The sequence below is a fragment of the Musca domestica genome, unplaced genomic scaffold, assembly GCF_030504385.1.
Source record: "Musca domestica strain aabys unplaced genomic scaffold, Musca_domestica.polishedcontigs.V.1.1 85, whole genome shotgun sequence".
Lineage (NCBI taxonomy): Eukaryota > Metazoa > Arthropoda > Insecta > Diptera > Muscidae > Musca > Musca domestica.
The window spans coordinates 1348042-1371685 of record NW_026712418.1 but is presented as its reverse complement, the minus strand read 5'-3'; the positions used below and the strand labels follow the sequence as shown (position 1 = coordinate 1371685).

General features: G+C 37.0%; 1 protein-coding gene across 14 annotated transcripts in view; it reads right to left on the bottom strand.

Moving 5' to 3' along the window:
- The window catches only part of LOC101895886 (platelet-derived growth factor receptor alpha), a 225031-nt gene that overhangs the window by 25241 nt on the left and 176146 nt on the right, over positions 1-23644 (bottom strand). For 13 of the 14 annotated variants that reach the window (XM_059131342.1, XM_059131341.1, XM_059131351.1 and 10 more), the window contains 2 exons: positions 4175-4588; positions 3988-4115 (listed from right to left, as the gene is read on the bottom strand). In XM_059131342.1, the coding sequence (XP_058987325.1) occupies positions 3988-4115; positions 4175-4588 (542 nt within the window). Of the gene's footprint in view, positions 1-114; positions 320-3987; positions 4116-4174; positions 4589-23644 lie in introns of all 14 variants that reach the window. The other variant, XM_059131352.1, reaches the window with a different exon arrangement.

Sequence of the window (23644 nt, the reverse complement as noted above, 5' to 3'; positions counted from 1 at the left end):
ATACATATTTATTATAACTCTATATAAATACTTTTTTTCTACATAACGGGTTAGTGAGATCTAAGTCAATTCTTATTTGAAATATAAAAAACGAAAAACATAATCACCACATACGAAAAACTTTAAAGGTATAAATTAGATCCGAAGTCGCTCCTCGATATTGACCAATACAGTTCACATCGCCCGAAACTTGATTCAAACTATGAACCGTAAATCCGATTGTGGGCTTATATGTGATACTATCATAGACCATAAGCGATGGATAGCTAATATTTTGAACTGTTATATTTGAGGTTGTAATTATAATTTGACCATCATCCTACGATTTTTTGATTTCCGAAAAATTATAATAGAAAAAAAAATGAAAATAACCAAAATAAAATTAAAGAGCCAAAACCGAAAATATAAAAAGGATTAGCAGAAGATTTGTGGATAGGTGTTAACATGAAAAAAAAAAACAAAATATTAGATACAGTGTTAGTAGTTTAGAAATTAGAGATTTCCCCCTCCATAAAAAGTCAAACAATATAAAAATTTGTAATGGTATAACTAGTTTGTATTTAATGGTAGATCTAGTTAAAGAGCGCAATGTGAAACACACTCTTAGAGAACCACTTTGGCGAGAATCTAAAAAAAAAAAAACAAAAATTAGTACTAATCTCAAAGTCTAAATGGGTGTTACTTTCACATTTTATGAAGTTAATAGATATTCAAAATCGTTTTGGTTATTCAAAACGTTGACCCTTGGTGGGGGAGGTACCAGAAGGAATGTTTCGATCTCTACCATCTTTATAACATGTCATATGCTGATAGAAATACTGAGATGTGCCAAGTCGGAATGGAATCGGAAATTATTTTCGCGTTTTATGAGCTTAATAAATACTCAAAATTTTGAACCCTTTGTGGGGGAGGTATCAGAAGGAGTGGACCGGTATATCAGATCTTCACAGCAGATCTTGTGTTGCTGGAAATAGTGGTATGTGTAAAATATGAAGAGAACCGGATGCTTATTTCGGATTTTATAAACGTTTTGATAATTCAAAACTTTTACCCATTGTGGGGGAGGTAGCAGAAGGAATGGTCCGATATCTACCATCCATATAACATATATTGTGTTGATGGAAATATTGAGATGAACCAAGTCTAAATGGAATCGGGTGTTACTTGGGGGGTTTTAAGAGCTTTATGGATACTCAAAATTTTAACCCTTTGTGGGGGAGGTATCAGAAGCAGGTAAGCGATATATGTAATTTGAAAATAATCGGACACTTGCATCACATTTTATAAAAGTTCTAATTATTCAAAAATTTGACCCGTTGTGGGGGAGGTACTGTATGAAGTGGACCGACATTGTCCATTTTGGCACCTGACGTTGGACTGATGGAAATTTTACGATTTGCAAAGTTGGAGCAAAATCGGATCATCGTTTCTCTCGCTCTCTCTCTGTGCAGTAAAATATTTTTTTTTTGAAAATTTCGACCTTTTTTCGGGAGGTACCAGAAGGAGTGAACCGATATTTTCCATCTTCACACCAGACCTTGGGTTAATAAAAATATTGTGATGTGTGTAATTTTAAGACATTCGGACTCTTACATCACATTTTATAAGAGTTATAATTATTCAAAATTTTGACACTTTGTGCGGGAGGTACTTGATGGAGTGTACCGATATTGTTCATCTCCTGCATTATATTCTTTTTTGCTTGCTTACAACGAATGTTCCACACAAGCAGAAGAAAAACAAGTAATAAAGCTGTAAGTTCGGCCGGGCCGAACTTTGAATACCTTTCACAATTTGGGACAAATTTGGCAATTTTCAACAAATAAAATCCATTGAAAATTCTGTTAAAATCTTCAAAATACCATATCATATTAGGGTCTAAACGACGACGAAAGACCTGCATAGGCAACTTTCGTCATAAGCCATAACAATATTCAAATGCGAAACTTGAAAAAAATTCGAGGAATAATGTAGCTAAAATCATCAATATAGGGAGGTACTATTATGTAAGGGCTATACCAAAATGTTGTCCTGCACAGCCATAGTCTGCAGTATCCATTTCGAACTTCAAATACCAAATTTGAAACCATTCCGATGAATAGTATCGCTAAAATCATCAAAATACCGAATATCGGGGGCACCGTTATATTGGGGCCATACGAAAACTTGGACCTGCACAGACAGTCTATTGTCATAGGCTGTAGTATCCATTTCGAACTTCAAACACCAAATTTTAAACAATTCCGGTGAATAATGTCGTTAAAATCATCAAAATACCGAATATCGGGAAGTGCCGTTATATGGGGGCTATACGAAGACGTGGACCTGTACAGAAAGTCTCTTGTCATAGGCTGTAGTATCCATTTCAAACTTTAAATACCAAATTTGAAACTATTCCGGGGAATAATGTCGCTAAAATCATCAAAATACCGAATATAGGGAGGTACTCTTATATGGGGGCTATACGAAAACGTGGACCTGCACAGAACGTCTCTTGTCATAGGTTGTGGTATCCATTTCAAACTTTAAATACCAAATTTTAAACAATTCCGGTGAATAATGTCGTTAAAATCATCAAAATACCGAATATCGGGAAGTGCCGTTATATGGGGGCTATACGAAAACGTGGACCTGCACAGAAAGTCTCTTGTCATAGGCTGTAGTATCCATTACGAACTTCAAATACCAAATTTGAAACAATTCCGGTGAATGGTATCGCTAAAATCATCAAAATACCGAATATAGGGAGGTACTGTTATATGGAGGCTATACGAAGACGTGGACCTACATGACCCTTTTTCAATACCAAAAGTCCTGCAGACATAATACACATTTGACTAAAATTTTATCAACCTACTTCATTTCGTTCGGAAGCTAGAGTGATTTCCACAGACAGACGGACATCCCAAAATCGGCATAGAATTTTATATTCAAGAATGTGTATAGTTGTAAGGTGTTGCATACTTTTAGGCATATGACAATTAGTGGCCTTTTTATACCGTAAACTAATATTTATGTGGTGGGTAAAACAAAAATCACAGTTCGTCCATAGATTTGGCTCAGTCTTTCATGGAATATAACTACAAAAAAATTGTTCTGCAACAATTTGATATTAATGTGATCCTGCGTATTGAATAAAATTTGAAAATATTGTTTGACTTTTAATGTATGACCTTCCTCTTTTCTTTTGTTATGTGTGAGTGTGGGTGAGTGCTTAAATTAGATGTTAGCAAGTTAATAGAAAGCAATTGCAAAGCAACATTTATAAAAAAAAAAAACAATAAAAAAATCCGATAAAAAAGACAACTTCTAATAACTTAAGCCAATAATGTAAGGGAAGCTGCTTGAGAGTTTCTTGAATGAAAAAATTACAATTAAATTTTCCTTTTGAGCGCATGGACAGACAAAATTTTCACCCGGTTCAAACCGTGATAATTGGGCAATCACAATAGATGTGACATCTGTTTTCCATAGTCAGCTTTATTGTGATTAGTGAATTAATCATGATAATGACTTGTAGGTAAACGTACTTTGAGTCCTTGGACGTTCCCATGGAAGAAGAATACAGGTAGATGCAGCAACACATGGGAATATTGGGAATATGTCAAAATTTTTAAATTTTTTGTTCAGAATAAATTGTTTTTTATATTTTATCTTATACGACGCCAATCGGAGATTCTTATGATATGCATTTTTCAACAATTTTGGAATTGACAATTATAAATGAAAAATTATTCAATTTTTTTAAAAATTGAGTATCATAACAACTTCCGGCTGGTGTCGCATGGTAAATCATATAAAAATCTACTTATTTTTGAAAAAAAAAAAAAAAAAAAAACATTTACACAATTCTGACATATCAATGTTCCCAAGCGTTGATGCATCTACCTGTATTCTTCTATCATGGCACGCTACCTTCTATTATTGGCTTAACATTAGATAGTCTAGCCATTTTTCTCCTCCCTTTTGGTAACAATTTTCTCTTACCTTTCCATTGGGCATTGTTAGTAGAACATCTACGTCTGGCATTGAGGGTTTACATGGTATGACGGCATCTTCAAATTGCACCACATGTATGACGGGGAAGGGCATGGGAGCCAATAAATTCGTGGTATCTGTTGTACGGGAACACGTTTCAAGATCTCATTGGATTTCATATTTTCGCCTTACTTACCATTCACAAAAACATAAATCGATGATGCCAAATTGTTGTTGGCCAAATCGGTTAGGGTGGCATCTTCGATGGACAGCAAATGTGTAACATTGACACTGGACTCTTTGATGCAATAGTAACTGCCCACCGAGGAATAGGAAACCATTTTTAGGGTTAGAATACGACCAAATGGACGGCTGGGATCATCTGGCTGGTAGGTACTCTCTTCGACATCCGACTCGAATGGATGCTTCCAAACAATATCCTCGTTCGATTCACAGCGTAACACAAAATCGGTATTGGCTTCCAGTATGACTTCATCCTGCAGAGGTATCAAAAGGGGTGCACCCAATTCCACGGCATAATTTCGTTCATAATCCATGTCATTCGATTTACTAATGCGATTCGATGCATCTTGGGGTTTGGGATGTGGCACTGAAAAAGAAGGAGATTTGAAAGAAATTAAAACAAAAACAAAACACATTTGCTATCGTAGAAATGAAAAAAAGAGAAGAAATGAAAAGAAAGATGCGAGGGTCATGCCGCCGCCAGTCTGACAAAAGATAAGCATGAAGAATTTCTTCTTCGTCTGTTTCTTTTGTGTGTTGTGGTGAATCTCCAGTTGCTGATGGTTGCTGTTGTTTATGTTTCCAATAGAAAAGTCTCATATTTCTTCGGAGTCTTCAAGTTGTTATTGTTGTAACATGTCTATGGTCAGGGCATTGCTGTGAACCCATTTAGATAAACCGAAGTTAATCAGGAATGAGAAATAAAATATAAACAAAGTATACGGGGTCCACACAGAAACCTGTTAAGTAATCAAAGGGAAAATCAATGCAAATGAATAGCTATTTTAAAACAAAAGTAGACTTTTATTGTGTTCCCGTACTTTTGTAGAAGTGAAACTCATTAAAGAGAAAAATTCCCTCTGAGAAAACTACGTTGCCCAGAAAGTTCAGAAACGAAAAACAAGTAAAAAACATTAAGTTCGGCCGGGCCAAACTTTGTATACCCTCCACCTTAGGGTAAAGGAAACATTAGAAGAAATGTGGCAAAAACCATCAAAATGCAGAATATCGGGAGGTACTGTTATATGGGACCCATTATGACCCACAAATACCAATTTTTAGTGAAAAAATGTGGCAAAATCCATCAAAATACCGAATATCGGAACCCATTATGACCTACAAATACCAATTTTCAGACAAATCCGTGAAAAAATGTGGCATAAATCATCAAAATACCGAATATCGGGAGGTACCGTTATATGGCGGCTATACCAGAACGTGGACCGTTCGTTTCAATACCAACCATCCTAGACACAGTACAAATTGCTCTGCTACTACGCTCTACGTCAAATAATGTGGGCTGTGCCGTGATTTCAACCTACAGACAGACGGACATCGTTAAATCGACTTAGAATTTTATGCTGATTATGAATATATATACTTTATGGGGTCTACCCGCCTTTCCAAGGTGGAGGGTATAACAAGCAAAAATTTCAAAAATAGATGGCAATCCTTGAAGCTCAGCATTGTAGCCAGTCAGAAGCTTGCTATCATGTCCCTTTTTTTGTCTAGTAAACCGTTTTTAAAGAGAACCTCAATAACAACCAGTTTTGTTTTTTCTTAACTTTGCCCACAAGTTTTACTAAATTTTCGGGTACAGACCCGGCTTTGTAATAAAAAATACCAGAACGTGGACTGATATATCTCATTTTCAATACCAACCATCCATCCAATACCAATTGCTCTGCTAAATTTTGGCGCTCTACGTCAAATAATGTGGGCTGTATCGTGATTTCAACAGACAGACAGATAGACAGACGGACAGACGGACAGACAGACAGACAGACAGACAGACAGACGGACAGACAGACGAAGGTTAAGTCGACTTAGAATTTTATGCTGATTATGAATATATATACTTTATGGGGTCTACGACGAATATTTAAGAATGTTACAAACGGAATGACAAAGTTAATATACCCTCCTTTCCAAGGTGGAGGGTAAATACATTTTTTTTAAATTTTATTGAATGAAAGCAAAATATGTCGGAAATAGCATCAAATTCTAGAATATGTTTAGATTTGTTCGAATTGGTCACCTTTGGCACGAGTTATGGACTTCAAACGACCAATGAAACCGTCACACGCTTCCCGAATGTTGCTCTGCGGTATTTTGGCCCATTCCCATACAAAACGCTTGGTGCCAACCATGCTTTCCAAAATACTCCAGACACAATAGTCCAACGGATTGGTATCCGGAGATTTTGGGGGCCATTGTGTGCTGGAAATGAAGCGAGGAACCTCATTTTGTAACCATTCATGGGTGGCGCGTGCTGAGTGCGATGCTGCTGAGTCCTGTTGGAATGTCCAAGGTCTGCAGCCAAAATGTTTGCGTGCCCAGGGCTTTAATACACCCTCCAGTATATTTTCGCGATAATATTCGGCATTTATTCTGATGCGAGCGGAGAGCGACCATCGGCTGTTAATGGCTTAGTGTAAGCTCATTTTTAAATATTTGCCGAATAGAATATTGCGATATGTTCAGCTCTCGAGCCATTTTTGGGCCACTGCGACGCGGGTTTCGATCAAGTCGCTTCTTTACTTTTCGAACCATTTCTGCTGATATTTCTGTTTTCTTCCGTCCACTTTCTTGACGTCGGGCTACGTAGTACCAGTATCACAGCGATGGTACGAGACACAAAAGATTTATTCACATTTAAATGCTGGAGGGCTCCAACGATAGCCACTTGTGGGTTTTCAGCCAAATATAAATAAATCTCACTATCACGCTTGAATTCGATCACGAATAAAATTTTTTCTGGAAAATTCTCACCGAAATGCTTTTGTACGCTTGTAAACAATATAATGAGGAATAATTTTGACAGCTGTCGGACGAGTGGCTTAGAAATGACAGCAGTCTGAAGTTGGTTGCAGTTTTTTCATATCACCCTGTAGATCTATTAAAGGCATTCTTACCATAATTAACCTTTAAATGGTCCTACATTTGGAACCGATATATGCCATCTTCACAGCGTATCTTGTGTTAGTAGAAATAATGGGATGTGTAAAATATGAAGATGCTTATTTCGGATTTTATGATCGTCTTGGTTATTCAAAACTTTGAACCTTTGTGGGAAAGGTACCAAATGGAATTGTCGAGTCTTTACCATCTTTATAACAGATTTTGTGTTGATGAAAATGAATATGCATTCCAAATCTGAATGGGCTTCATGAATTTTCAAAATGTTGACACTTTGTAGGTGAGGTACCAGTAGGAGTAGACCTATATATTCCATTTCCACACCAGATCTTGGATTAATAAAAATATGGCGGTGTGTGTAATTTGAAAACAATCGGACCCTTACATCATATTTTATAAGAGTTATATTTATTTATTTTTATTTTATAAAATATTGATTCTTTGTGGAGGAGGTACTTGATGAAGTGGACTGATATTGTCCATTTTTGCACCTATCCTAGCACATATGCCAATATTACGATTTGCAAAGTTGGAGCAAAATCGGATTATCCTTTCCTTTCTGGGCAATAAATTATTTTCTTTGAAAATGTTGAAATTGAAATTTTGTGGCGGAGGAACCAGAAGCAGTGGACTCATATTGCCCATCTCCGAACTCGGTTTAAGTTTGATAATAATATTGCGATGTACCAAGTTTGGACCAAATTGGATTCTCCCTTCGAGAGTTATCGTCCGCAGCAGCCAGACAGACGGATGGACGGACATAGCAAGATCGACCTCAAACGTCCTGAAACGGATTTGGTCCAAAGAGACCTAGAGTCTAAACCCGTTATTTCGATGAGTCACGTTTCGCCCGTATCAAATTATATATACTTTCTCTAGCTATATGGCTGAGGGTATAAAAATGGCATGCTCAGCAGTTAATGCTCCAGAATATATGGATGGCCAAAATACACAAACCAGAAATACCGCTGAGACTTATTGTAACCCCAAAATAAAGTAGGTTTGTACTCATAAAGATGCACTTTACCACAAAAACCCGATTTGTAACCATGTACTTAATAAAACAAGTAAAAAAGCTGTAAGTTCGGCCGGGCCGAACTTTGAATACCTCCCACCATTTAAAATTCTGTTAAAATCTTAAAAATACCGAAAGTAGCCGTATATTAGGCTCTACACGAAAACGTGGACCTGTATACGCAACTTTTGTCATAAACAATTACAATATTCAAATGCGATACCTTAATAAAAAATTTTGGTGAAAAAGGTAGCTAAAGTCATCAAAATTCCGAATATAGGGAGGTACCATTATATTGGGGCTATACGAAGACTTGAACCTACACAGACAAGTTTCTGTAATAGGCTGTAGTATCTATTACGAATTTCAAACGCCAAATTTGAAACAATTCCGGTGAATAATGTCGCTAAAATCATCAAAACGCCGAATATCCGGATGTACCGTTATATGGGGGCTATACAAAGACGAGGACCTATAAGATAATTTTTTGTTATAGGCTGTAGTATCCATTACGAACTTCAAATACCAAAATTGAAACAATTCCGGTGAATAATGTCGCTAAAATCATTAAAATACCGAATATCTGGAGGTACCGTTATATTCATTACGAACTTCAAGTACGATATCTCAAATAATTTCGGTGAATAAAGTCGCTATAATCATCAAAATACCGAATATCGGGAGGTACCGTTATATGGAGGCTATACGAAGACGTGGACCTGCACAGACAATTTTCTGTCGTAGGCTGTGGTATCCAATACGAACATCAAATACCAAATTTGAAATAATTCCGGTGAATAATGTCGCTAAAATCATCAAAACGCCGAATATCCGGATGTACCGTTATATGGGGGCTATACGAAGAAGTGTTCCTGCACAGAAAATTTTCTGTCTTAGGCTGTAGTATTCGTTACGAACGTCAAATACCAAATTTGAAACAATTCCGGTGAATAATGTCGCTAAAATCATCAAAATACCGAATATCGGAGGGTACCGTTGTAGGGTGGCCATACGAAGACGTGGACCTGCACAGACGATTTTCTGTCATAGGCTGTAATATTCATTACGATCTTCAAATACGACATCTCAAACAATTCCGGTGAATAATGTCGCTACAATCATCAAAATACCGAATATCGGGAGGTACCGTTATATGGGGGATATACGAAGACGTGGACCTGCACAGACAATTTTCCGTCATAGACTGTAGTATCCATTACGAACTTCAAATATTAAATTTGAAACAATTCCATAGAATAATGTCGCTACAATCATCAAAACGCCGAATATCCGGATGTACCGTTATATGGGGGCTATACAAAGACAATTTTTTGTTATAGGCTGTAGTATCCATTACGAACTTCAAATACCAAAATTGAAACAATTACGGTGAATAATGTGGCTACAATAATCAAAATACCGACTATCGGGAGGTACCGTTATATGCGGGCTATACGAAGACGTGGACCTGAACAGACAATTTTCTGTCATAGGCTGTAGTATTCATTACGAACGTCAAATACTAAATTTGAAACAATTCCGGTGAATAATGCCGCTAAAATCATAAAAATACAGAATATTGGGAGGTACCGTTATATGGGGGCTATACGAAGACGTGGACCTACATGGCCCATTTTCAATACCAAAAGTCCTGCAGACATAACATTCATTTGAGTAAAATTGTATCAATCTACTTCAGTTCGTTCGGAAGCTAGAGTGATTTTCACAGACGGACGGACATCTCTAAATCAACATAGAATTTTATGCTGATCAAGAATGGTTATACTTCGTGGGGCCTAAAATGTATATTTCGAGGTGTTACAAACGGAATGACAATCTTAATATACCCTCCATACTATAAAAAAACGACTGTGTGTTATCTGAAGGAAAGGCGCTTCTTTCTGACGCCGCTATTCGTTTAAGTTTCTCTCTTCGTTTATATCGCAATTTAATAAAATATTGAATTTTATTGTTATTATTATTATTGTTATTGCTGCTTGAAGATGAAACGAAAATTACAACACAATGACATACTTGTATGCATGTGTGTGTAACGACAAAGATGCCGTTGAATTAATTTGAACTTTCTTTCTTTCAGATTGGACGGCCGGGTGAGATATTCTGTTTACGCTGAACTTTAGCATGGCAAACAAAAACATGAGAAAAACAACAACTAGTTAAGGATGATGATCTAATGTAGTCGCTCGCTCGCTTGCTGTTCGCGCTGTCTGCAATTTCCAAGGCTAATGAATTCACTGGAATTGCAAAACATCAACAATAACAACAAGAATGGAGTAAGTCAGTAATGTCATTTGATACTTGTACTCATCAACATCAGAAGGGTTAAAAGTTCTTGAGTTGAGCAAATTGATTTGAAGAAGAAAAAAAAAACATCAGCATAATATACTATAATTTAATTTAAATCTGGAACCTTGCGTAGTTTGATGTGATGTATTATTTATTAGTTACAAAATTTGGCAGAACAATTTGCATTGTCTAGGATGGTTGGTATTGGAGATATATCGGTCCACGTTTTGGTATAACCGCCATATAACGGTTCCTCATGATATTCGGCATTTTGATGAGTTTTGCCACATTTTTCCACGGATTTGTCTACAAATTGGTCATAATGGGTTCTAGCTCCGGTGACGAAATAATGTATGCATAGGTCCACGTTATAACGATACCTCTCGATATTTGATATTTTGATGATTTTTGCCACAATTTTCCACGGGTTTGACTAAAAAATTGGTACTTGCAGTTCATAATGAGTTTTAGCTCCGTTGGCAGAACATTGAATATTTAGGTCCACATTATCCATTATTACGATAACCACCAATATTTCGTATTTTTATAAAAAATTGATTTCTTTGTTGTCAATTTTTTGACAACTGGATCGGAAAATATATGTGTAACAGCGTTGCTGCATGTTAGAAGAATACGGGTAGATGCATCCGCTTGGGAACATTGATATGTTAACATTTTTTAAATGATTTTTTTCAAAAATAAGTAGATTTTTAGAAGTAGACTAAGTAGATTTTTAACAGATTTGAATAATTTTCCACTCAAAATTGGGTTGACATTTCATTGTCCCAGTAGCTGTGTCAATGCGATTACCTGTATTCTTCTACCATGGTAACAACAATCTAACACATGGTAGAATTAAGAATGTAACCCTGTGCAATCATATACTTCACTTTTTTATACCCGCCACCATTCTATGACAAAAATTTTTGTATCCACGTCTTCGTATAGCCCCCATATAAGGGTGCCTCTCGATAGTCCGCGTTTTGATGATTTCAGCAACATTATTCACCGGAACCGTTTCAAATTTCGTATTGGAAGATCTTAATGGGAACCAGTAAGGAAAGCTCAAAAGTCGACTATATGATACCCTACACCACTATGCATATTTAGTAGAGCTCTCGTAAAAAGGTTTATACAGGGCATTTCAGAGCTCTATGAGATATTTGGTACAAAATCAAAATCTATCTAATTCTATCGTGCATTTTACGAACTATAGCTATCTCTGAACCGGGTTTCTCCAAATTTAACGTATTAGCTTCTAGACTGAATTCGGTCTTATGTACGAAAATTCATTTGATTTGGGCTGATATTGACCATTTAGTGCACAATTTACACGAAATCGGATGAAGACATATATGGGAGGCATATCCAAATCGGAACAGATTTTAATAAAATTAAAATCAACTATTTTTGGGCTTTATCTGATATCTGGTACCAAATATCATTCCAGTGGAGTGCATATTACGTATGAGAGGGATTTAAAGACGAAATCGGATGAAACATATATATGGGAGCTAAAGCTATATCTGAACCGATTTTTACTAAAATTGGTGTACTTGCTTCTAAGCTGGTTTCGGTCGGATTTGCCAAAATTCGGGCCAATCCAAATCTGAACCGATTTCGATAAAATTTAAAACAGCTATTTCTGTGCTCCGTCTATTACCTGGTACCAAATATCACGGTTGTGGAGTGCATAGTAGGAATGTGAGGGACTTAAAGATCAAATCGGATGAAAGATATATATGGGAGCTATAGCTATATCTGAACCGATTTTCTCCAAATTTGATATACTTGCTTCTAGGCCGAACTCGGTTGGGTGTGCCAAAATTCAGGTAATTTGGACTGGTAGTGGAAGATATATATGGGAGCTATATCTAAATTTGATCCGATTCTCACCAATTTCAATAGGGTTCGTCCTTGGACCAAAAAAATATTGTTTGGAAAATTTCATCTCAATCGGATAATAAATGCGACCTGCATTTTGTTCACAAGAATACATGGACAGACGGACGGACGGACAGACGGACTGACGTGCATAAATCGACTCAGAAAGTGATTCTATGAAGGTTCTCAAAAGTAACTATGGGTCTATCTCGTTTCCTTCTCCATGTTACAAACAAATGTATGTAGGGTATAAAAATGAATAAAAATGAATAAAAATGAACAAAAATCGTATGCAGGTCCACGTATAGCCCCCATATGACGGTACTTCCCGATATTCGATATTTTAATGATTTTAGCGACATTATTCAATGGAAATGTTTCAAATTTCGTATTTGAAGTTCGTAGTGGATACTACAGCATATTACATTTAGCCCTGTCCGTACGTCCGTCTGATGTAATCACGCTAGTCAAAACGAATTAAGATAGGAAGCTAAAATTTTGCACAGATCTGTCTGATTTGTCTGCAGGCAGGTCAAGTTCGAAGGTGGGCTATATCGGTCCACGATGTCGTATAGCCTCCATATAACGGTACCCCCCGATATTCGGTATTTTGAAGATTTTAGCAACATTTTTCAATGGAATTGTCTTAAATTGCGCACAAGGAGTTCTTTATGAGTACTTTACCCTCTGACAGAGAATTGTCTATATAGGTCCACGATATCGTATATCCCCCATATAACGGAAACTCCCGATATTTGGTATTTTGATGATTTTAGCCACATTTTTCAATGGAATTGTCTGAAATTCTACACAAGGAGTTCCTTGTGAGTACTTTATCCCCTGGAAGAGAATTATCTACATAGGTCAACGATATCGTATGGCCACAATATAACGGTACAACCCCCCACCCTATATTTGGTAATTTGATTATTTCAACCAAGTTTTCCAATGGAATTGTCTTTAAATCCACACAAGGAGATGCCGCGGAGTACTTTACCCCTTAGAAGAGAACTGTCTAAGTAGGTCCACGTTTAAGTATAGCATCCATATAAAGGTACCCCCAGATATTTGGTATTTTCATGATTCTTGCGACATTATTCAACGGAATTATTTCAAATTTCGTATATATAGTTCAGAATCGTTACTACAGCCTATAACACAAATATCTTATACAGGACCATATCTTCGTATAGCACCCATATAGATTTAAAAAATTTATATTTCAAATTTCTTCCAAATGGTGGAGGGTATAAAAATTTCGGGCCGGCCGAACTTAGCTGCTTTTTTACTTGTTATAATTAATCCTTTGACAACATTTCATTGTCAAAATGTAAATCAATTGTATGTACACAAATCAGAGATGGGAATCACTTTTCTATGCAATAAATTTTGACAAATCAATTACAGAAAAATACAGAGCTGGAAATTTTTTTTTGCATTGTCCTCGAAATGCCATGCCAATAATAAGGTATTACAAACGATGTGTCCAAGGTAGATTTAACAGGTAACCGCATCGGCGAATTACTACAACAAAGCAACTTTTGTGGTACCCTCAAATGTCAAAATTGGCATCTAAGGCAAAAAAAAACATACATTCGCCATGACATTTAAAGTTTGCGCAAATTTGTTTCAACCAATCAGATACGAGGTGTTTGTTTACATGTTATGTTGTGTGTGAAATAAGTCCAGTAATAATACGACTCTTGGGGACCATTGCCCCAAGTTGATAGTTAGCCCTCGAAATGTTTATACAAGCCCACAACTGTAATATGTTCTACGTCTTCGACAAATACCACTAATATTCCAGTCAATGTTGGTTATCGGAGGTTACACCGACTCCAGCACATGGCACAATAGTAGCAAGTGTTGCCGATCAAATGGTTTTAAAGAAAGAGCATACCATCAATATCGCTACCAGTAAAAGTCCACCAAGTGGCCACAGCATTCCAGCTAGTAGCCACTTGGTGGATACCTAACCCCTCTTGGTGGCAGGGCCGATGCAAATTCCTCAAACTATACAAAGAGTTTTCACAGACCACAGAAGGCTGGAAGAGCTGGGGCTAGTGGAAGTTTGGATAAGACCAATTGAGTCATAACTCTCGTGAAAAGCTGGAGCAGCAAAGTAAAATGGCTATACAGCAGAGTCAGGCCCTAAAGGGCTAGCAAGGACCCATGCAAATCTAAGAGGAGGATCCACGATGTTGCAAGCCCTCATGGCAGCGGCTGCTGCATGTTCGTCTGGGCCACCTGGAAATGTCCACGATAAATTACATGTCAAGGTCAGTGCTATACGTAATCTCAACACCTAGGATTTGAATAAAATTGTACCACATGGCATGGATTCACCCGCCGGAACACTTTTTCATTTTCTTTTTTTTTTTTTGAAATATTAGAAAAAAATACTTTTAGTGATGAAGACATAAACAAACTTTGTTTTTGTGTTGCATCATGGCAGAAGAATACAGGTAGATGCATCAACGCTTGGGAGCATTTATATGTCAAAAAAATTTAAATGTTTTTTTCAAATATAAGTAGATTTTTATATGTTTTCTTATACGACATCATTCGGAGGTTATTATAATCCGTGTTTTTCAACAATTTTTGCAAATTTATATAATTTTTCATTTAACATTTTCAATTCCAAAATTGGGTTGACAGTTCATTGTCCCAGCAGCTGTGTCGACGCGTCTACCTATATTCTTCTACCATGTGTTGCATTCATTTAGGGCGAATTCAGCATTACAACAACATGTTTTGACATTTAAAAGTGCCGTCAGGTGGGGTGATGCGACAACCTAGTAGATCTACCTTAGATGTGTCAAAATACTCTCAAAATTTTTGTTTACGTTTTCATGCGTGTAATTCACAATTGCATGCATTTTGACAATACGGATGAAATCAGCTGATCTTATCATATGACCTTTTAAATAGGCCTGAGTTTATCTTTTGTTCTATCATTTCAATCACAATAATACATTTTAACATTAAATTTGGCAATCAGCTGGTTTTTGGTGGTGGGACCTAAAAATTGCACGATGTGTGTCTGAAATCAATATTGAAATATATTTATAAAATTGCGATAACTCATTACATTTTTGCACTCAATTGCGAGTATCGATTAGCTAAAAAACAACAACAAAGCACAGGGAACAACAATAAATAACAATAAAATTGTAGAAAATCATGATAATCGCGGGTAATATTTTCCATATATGAAAATGCGCCATCGACTTGATTGCAGATCATAACAACGGAGCAACAGAGAATAACGAATTCACAATGTGATGTGAATGACGAATCGGTGTAATTTTTTTTAAATAGTTGACAATAGGCCTATCTGTAACTTTCATAGAGTTTGAGGTGTAGGTGGCAACCGCTCAACTATTTTAAATTTGTGGCACACATGAATGACAAATCATATAAAATGATCTGTGATATTTTTTTCTCTTGCTGCTGATGTTGGCGGTGTTGTGGCAGCCAGTTTTGAAATGTTTTGCTTTGACCATTGTCAGCCAGGAAAAATTGAAATATCGTCCATCGGTGGTGTCCAAGTTTTTCTCCTCAATTTGCAAAAACAGTACAAAGTCCAGACACGATCGATGTTACCGATATGTTGGAAAAACATTACGCTTAGTTAGCTAGCCAGCCAGCCAGCAATACCATCACTCCCCATTGGCTGGCGGAATGCTTAGCCAGCTGTCAATGTATGTGTGTGACACAGTTTCTGCAAACACAAATTAATTAATTGAATGCAACACCAGCCATGGTCCGAACATCATCATTTATCAATGGACTGACATCAATTTGTCTCATTCTGTTTAATTTTGTGCTTTCAATTGAGCCGGTCGGCCGCCTCCAATTGTCGGCGACTGGGCAGTTTTTGGCAGAGGCACGTATTTTCTTTCACCACTGCATTAGTTATAGATTCCATGTGATAAGAAAGTCCACCAGGTGGAAATTTGTGCATAAATTAACTATGTTACGGTTATTCAGTGGCCAAACGATGGGAAATTTAATAAAACGAAGGGTTTAGATATTTTCCCAGAAAAATTGCGTATTCAATGTGAATTGGCGGATTGCCCAGGTGAGTTGAAGACCACACACAAATGTGAGCAGTTGCAATGTTTTGAAGAATTTTTGATGCGTGCACGAAGCGTAGGTGTGTTGTTGCTCTAAAGCCAGGAGGACTCCGCAGACTTTCACCAGAAATACTAGCCCTTATTCTGCAAAAGAAAATTCTACGGAGGAAATTAGTGTGTACACAGAATCCTTAAAGGTCAGGGCGGATCTATACAATCAATCCATACAAGATACAATCGTGGAATACGAGACATAATATTAAAACATCAAAATCACTACCAAACGAAACCTATATTTTTTATTATTGTATAAGTTACTAGAACTAGCCGTAGAAAAAAGTTTACGGTTTTTATTTATTTAACAAAATAATGAAATTTGTTCTAAAACTCATTAAATTTCTATGCAAAAGCAAAACTCGTGCAGCTTACATTTATATGTCAACCCTGTTTCGATCTGCGCCCAACTTCACGCGATTGTTGGAAAATGTATTTGGGGAAGTCCCTAAAAGCTAATTTACCACAAATTTCCACGTGTTATGTAATTTACTGACGTAAATATTAAAAAAAAAAATAAGAAATGAGAAGACAACGAGGACAAACCACTGTTGATGTGAGAAATTTAGTAATTAAACATTACAAAAACCATAAATCGATGAGATATATGACTGTAAATAGAAGCCGATCTACATCATAAAACGGTTCAAAACAGATGGAGGTGTAGAAAAGAAGTCAAAAACGGCAAATAATAAAATATTTACTTCGAGTGATTAGAAGTATATTTTACGGCAGATCAAAAAGGATTCATTCTCGCAAAAATTGCTGAAAAGGATTTGGGAAAAGTATGTTGCCCTTAAAAAATAAGTGGCAGACCTTATGTATGGAGAAAGGAAAATGAAGCGCTCCTTGCCAAAAAAAATTAAGCCTACAGTGAAGCACGGTTGTGGGTCAGTAATGGTGTGGGATGGTATTATGGATCAGACTATGTACCTTAACATTTTGAAAGAGAATTTCCCACTCTGTAAGGAAAAGCTCGGCCTTGGCGAAGATTATTATTTTTTTATCAAGACAATGATCCGAAAACAAGGCTTATAAAGTATGGTCATGGCTGCTATATAACAGTCCCCACGTAATGGATACACCAACGCAGAGTCCAGACATAAACCCCATAGAGAATTTATGAGGCTATCTCGATGGAAAAATCCGCCAACATACAACAATACCAAAGAAGATTTGAAGAAAGCTTTGTTGGAAGAATGGCAAAAAATTTAACCTGGCCACAAATGGTAAAAAAGTAATGGAATGCATACAAAATATTAATGTCTAGAAATACTTTGAATTATACGAAGTATACAAGTGTGGCTTTGGCATTGAAATATGATCTCTTTTAATATTTATTTACTTGAAATGAATTAAAATTATAAGTTTGTTTCGCTTTGTAATTTACTTACATAGCGCACTAATAAAATGTAAAAAAAAACATTTTTTTAAATTTTGATTTTTGGAAGTTATAAGAAAAATAAAAATTTTCTTTAGCTGTACGAGTTTCGCTTGGTGATATTGTACATTTGTATGGTAATTGGTCAAAAATAGGGTTAACCTGGATTTGTATGTAAACGTACTTTGAGATAACCAAGGAAAATCAGTGTTCTGGGAGCTATTTGAGTATTTTATACTCCGACACAAAAAGTCTTAAAAAAAGAGAAATCGTGTCTGACAAAAAAATTTAGTTAAGGCAGTATCATTCTACATTACATGCCCTAATTTAATTAAGGGATTTCGTGACCAAAAACGGTGAAAATACATAAAATGCTTTTTGACTGGCTTAAGTCATCGGCTAGCTCTCTATGTACCTGCACCTTAAGAAAATTGGATAACCAAGGAAAAAATAGTGTTCGGCGAACTATTGATTACTTTCACTCTGACATAAAAGATGTTAAAAGGAATAATAAACAATGATGGAGTGGTTAGCTCAGATAACACACGAAAAACTGCGATCCTGGCCGATACACAATAGAGTCATCAGTCCGCGAAAAAAATAGACAATTCCTACCTCAACATTGTCAACACATATATGTAACCCTGAGGAGGACCTATATACTGGTATCCCTGTTTGTGAAGCTGTTTGAACACTTTCTACTGCGCCGAATTAACCGAATCATAGAAGATATGAGGATATTAAGTGTCTGCCAATTAAGATATAAAACAAAATACTACAACACATACCCTTGCAGTCTTTACAACATATCTCGCGGATGGTTACAAGTCTAAAATGGAAACAATAGTGAAGTTCATATCAACTTCACGAAAACCTTTGATATGGTATGGCATTTAATGCGAAGCGCATTAATTTGGATTCCATGAATAAACCCGGCACATGGTAGCAAGGTTTCTTCAGGATATCGTCTTTCGGGTTAGAGTTGATGACAAATTGTCTAAGCTGCTTACTAGGGGTTACCTAGGGATCACAGCTGGAACTGGTCTTGTGCAACATGTTGGTCAGGGAGATCTCTGAACCACCGAAAGGAGAATCATGATATTTTACTGGCGCTATGAGGTCGCTTCGGAAGCGCAGTGGAAAGAAGATTGAACGCGTACACGAATACGCTCCACAACTACTTCAACAAATGGGGACTTAACCACAAACACACAATCTCCAATATAATTGTACATAGTAGCCATTTTGTATATAATGTATAACCTGACAACCTAATATGAATGAACGGCAAACCACCAAGTTCATTTTGAGGAAAGGAACGAGGAAGATCAATCCGCTCAGTAAACTAGATTGCCCAACTCTACTGAAAAAGGACTTTTCGACAGCCATAATCAATGACTCGGTCAAGTTCTATATTTAATTGAAATCTTAAGGGGTTCTTTGTGTTATATTTCAGGAACTCAATTATAATTAGGAGTAATCATGTGTTTTGGCATTAGTAAAGCGAACATCTATAAAACGCTTAAAAAATAAGAATCTTTTGCTAAGAACATTTAAATGAGCGATATACATTTTTCCAATTATCAAAATTCTCGCATACCTTTTATAAAATTTTAATCACCATCTGTTGCGTACATGTTTTCAGATAATCCAATTTAATGATTTGTCATATATATACGCTTAGTGTCATATAAACACTGCTGGTTCTCTGCTATTTACTCGATTCATTATCAATTAAATTATCGATATATGTTTTGGTCATGCATTGCTGTTTTTCGAATTAACATATAAATTATTTTGAATGCGTCATCAGCAGAAGAAGATGGTCAAACTAGATCGTGATGTCAGCAACAGGTTTTCGAATGGAAATTATTGTGTGAGGAAATTATGTCTCATATAATAACGTGTGTGAGTACGTGTAAAATTTAATTACTTTAGGTGCATGATAATTATCAGAATGTCTGCTTCACAGCTACACTAAATTGCGGGTTTTACGGAGATTCGTAATTTTTTGATGTGCAATCAAAGGAATTGACAATTTAATTAACGCGTTTAATGAAAACATCTTCAAAACACCCTAGAAAACCTATTATAAACAGGACAACAAGGTAGATCTACAAAACCATCACATACACGAAGGGTTTCTTGAAGAGGTTTAAGGCACTGAAAATACATATATGACGATACTAAATACAATCTAGTCTTGAAATCCATTAATAATCTAAGCTACGTTTTCAGCAAACTTAAGGACAATGTCAAGGACGAGAAAAAAAAATCCAATGTAGTCTACAGAATGGAATGTGAAGGAGACTCCAGGTCCAACTCGAAACTAGCAAATTTATATATGAATTCGGGTTAGTTGGAAGAAAAATTCGTTCCACCACAAATTCCCAAGCCCAGTCAATCACTGATGATGATTGGCTGATTGAGATCTCCTCTACAACTCCCTTGGCGGAGTCCATAGTGAGCGGATTGCCGCTAGGCATCGGCTGTTGTCGGTTTGCTCTCATTGGAAGTAATCGTAGTTGCAATAAAAAAGAGACAGTGGATCCTCTGCAATCACATAGAACCTCTGCGTTCACTTGTCTGTATTTGTATTCAGGGTGAGATAAAAAAACTGCAACAATGTCAAGATCCATAATTTTTACATTTTTTTTATGTTATTGAAGAAAAGCAAAAAATGTCGGAAATAGCATCAAAATTTAGAATAAGTTTAGATTTGTTCGAATTGGTCAACTTTGGCACGAATTATGGCCTTCAAACGGCCAATGAAACCGTCACACGTTGTCCGAATGTTTGGCCCATTCCCGGCAAAGCGCTAGCTTGAGATGATCGACACTTTGGTATTTTTTAGTGCCAACCTTGCTTTCCAAAATACTCCAGACACAATAGTCCAACGAATTGGTATCCGAAGATTTTTGTGGCCATTGAGCGCTGGAAATGAAGCGAGAAACTTCATTTTGTAACCATTCTTGGGGGCGGGTGCTGAGTCCTGTTGGAATGTCCAAGGTCTGCGGCCAAAATCTTTGCGTGCCAAGGCTTTAATACACCCTCCAGAATATTTTCGTGATAATATTCGGCATTTATTCTGATGCCACGGTCGATTAATACGAACGGAGAGCGATCATCGGCAGTTATGGCGGCCCACACCATCACCATGGCCGGCGCTTGAGTTCTGGTAGCCAACCGAAGGTGTACATTTTCAGCTGACCTCTTTGGTAGGTAAACACGATCGTTTTGTTTGTTTAAAAACTGCTGGAAAACCACTATTGGCTGTCGTAAGAGAACTCCAGCATTTAAATGTGAATAAATCTTTTGTGTCTCGTACCATCGCTTGTTACCGTGATACTACTGATAGCGTTGCCAGACGTCAAGGAAGTGGACGGAAGAAAACAGCGACATCAGCAGAAATGGTTCGAAAAGTAAAGAAGCAACTTGATCGAAAACCGCGTCGCAGTGGCCGAAAAATGGCTCGTGAGCTGAACATATCGCAATATTCCATTCGGCAAATATTGAAAAATTGAGTTCGGGGTAAAGCTATTGAAATACCAAAAAAATGCAAGAACTTACACCGCAACAGAAAGAAAATAGACTCAAAAGATCTAAATAGTTGCTTCGCTTGGCCGAAAGTGGTGAACTGCCGAATTTGGTTTTCTCCGATGAGAAAACATTCGTTGTCCAGCAGTTTCTAAACAAACAAAATGATCATGTTTACTTGCCAAAGAGGTCAGCTGGAAATGTGCACCTTCGGTTGGCCACCAGAACCCAAACGCCGGCCATGGTGATGGTGTGGGCCGTCATAACAGCCCATGGTCGCTCACCGCTCGTATTAATCGACCGTGGGATCAGAATAAATGCCGAATATTATCGCGAAAATATTGTGGAGGGTGTATTAAAGCCTTGGGCACGCAAACATTTTGGCCTCAGACCTTGGACATTCCAACAGGACTCAGCAGCATCGCACTCAGCACGCTCCACCAGAGAATGGTTACAAAATAAGGTTCCTCGCTTCATTTCCAGCGCACAATGGACACCAAATCTCCGGATACCAATCCTTTGGACTATTGTGTCTGGAGTATTTTGGAAAGCAAGGTTAGCACTAAAAAAATACCAAAGCAAGCGCTTCGCCGGAAATGGGCCAAAATACCGCAGAGCAACATTCGGGCAGCGTGTGATGGTTTTATTGACCCTTTGAAGGCCATAATTCGTGCCAAAGGTGACCAATTTGAACAAATCTAAACTTATTCTAAAATTTGATGCAATTTTCGTCATTTTTAAAATTAAAAAAAAAAATTAAAATTATGGCGTTTGACTTTGTTGCAGTTTCTACACCGAATTCGGTCGGATGTGTAAAAATGCAGGTCATTTGGACTGATATTGGCCATTTGGTGCCCAATTAACCCGAAATCGAATTGAAGATATATATGGGAGTTATATTCAAATCTTAGCCGATGTCGATAAAATTTGGCAAAGGTGTTTCCCAGCTTTATAAGATATCTGGTACCAAATATCATTGTTGTCGAATGCATATTACGAATGTGAGGGACTTAAACACCAAATCGGATGAAGCATATACATGGGAGCTACATAGCTATATCTAAAGCGATTTTCACCAAATTTGATGAACTTAGATTGAATTCGGTCGGCCAAAATTCAGGGCATTTGGACTGATATTGGCCATTTGGTGCACAATTAATCCGAAATCGGCCAAGATATATATGGAAGGTATATCCAAATTTGAACCGACCTTGATGCAATTCTGGGCCCTATATGATATATTTCCCTGAATATCGTTGTTACGGGGTCCATATTAGGGCTGTGGGGGACAAAGTTAACAAATCGGATGAACAATATATATGGGAGCTATAGCTATATCTCATCCGATCTCCACCAAATTTGACATACTTGTTTCCAGGCTCAATTTGGTCATATATTCCAAATTCCATCGAATTCGGACTAATAGTATTCATTTGGTGCACAAAAAGAATCCGGAGAAAACAATGATTTATACAAAATTGCATCTCGATCGGGTTGAAAATGCGACCTGTACATTGTTTACAAAAATATATGGACAGACGGACGGACATGCATAAATCGGGACAGAATGTGATTTTATGCAGATCATCCAAAGGAACTATGGGTCTATCTCGCTTCCTTCTCTATGTTACAAACAAATGCACAAAGATATTATACCCTGACCACAGTGTGGTGTAGGGTATAAAAATCCTATGATGTTTACTTACCTTTAGTAACGGGAATAGTCCTATTCAAGTAATTTATGTTTCCGACATTGCAACAATGTCTCTCACAACCCACCATCAAATGGCTGTGGGCCAAGCGAAAAAAAATCCACAATTAAATCATTCTATTTTTAGAAAATTGTGATTATGAATTTATTTTGTGTACAAATAATAAAAACAATGGAAACAAGAAGCAGCATAAGATTACGAGGAGAAGTTGGGGTAGCATCGTAGCTGGCTGGCGTGTTTTTTTGACGAGCTGTGTTTTTTTATTATTTGTTTTTTTTTTTGTTGATATCAGTCAGTCAGTCACAATACACAGAATTAACCTTATCACGACGAATACAGGCAGGCAGTCAGTCATTCAGCTACTGAATGCAGCGATTAGTACATATGGACCCATCCAGCCAGCCATTCAGCTAGCAATCCCTTCACACAAACGGCCATTTGATATTTACATAGTGTCCGTTGATGTATGGGACGAAACGGAAAGGAGATTGCAGCTTGCACATAATAATATTAACGGGTTGGATAACCAGCAGGC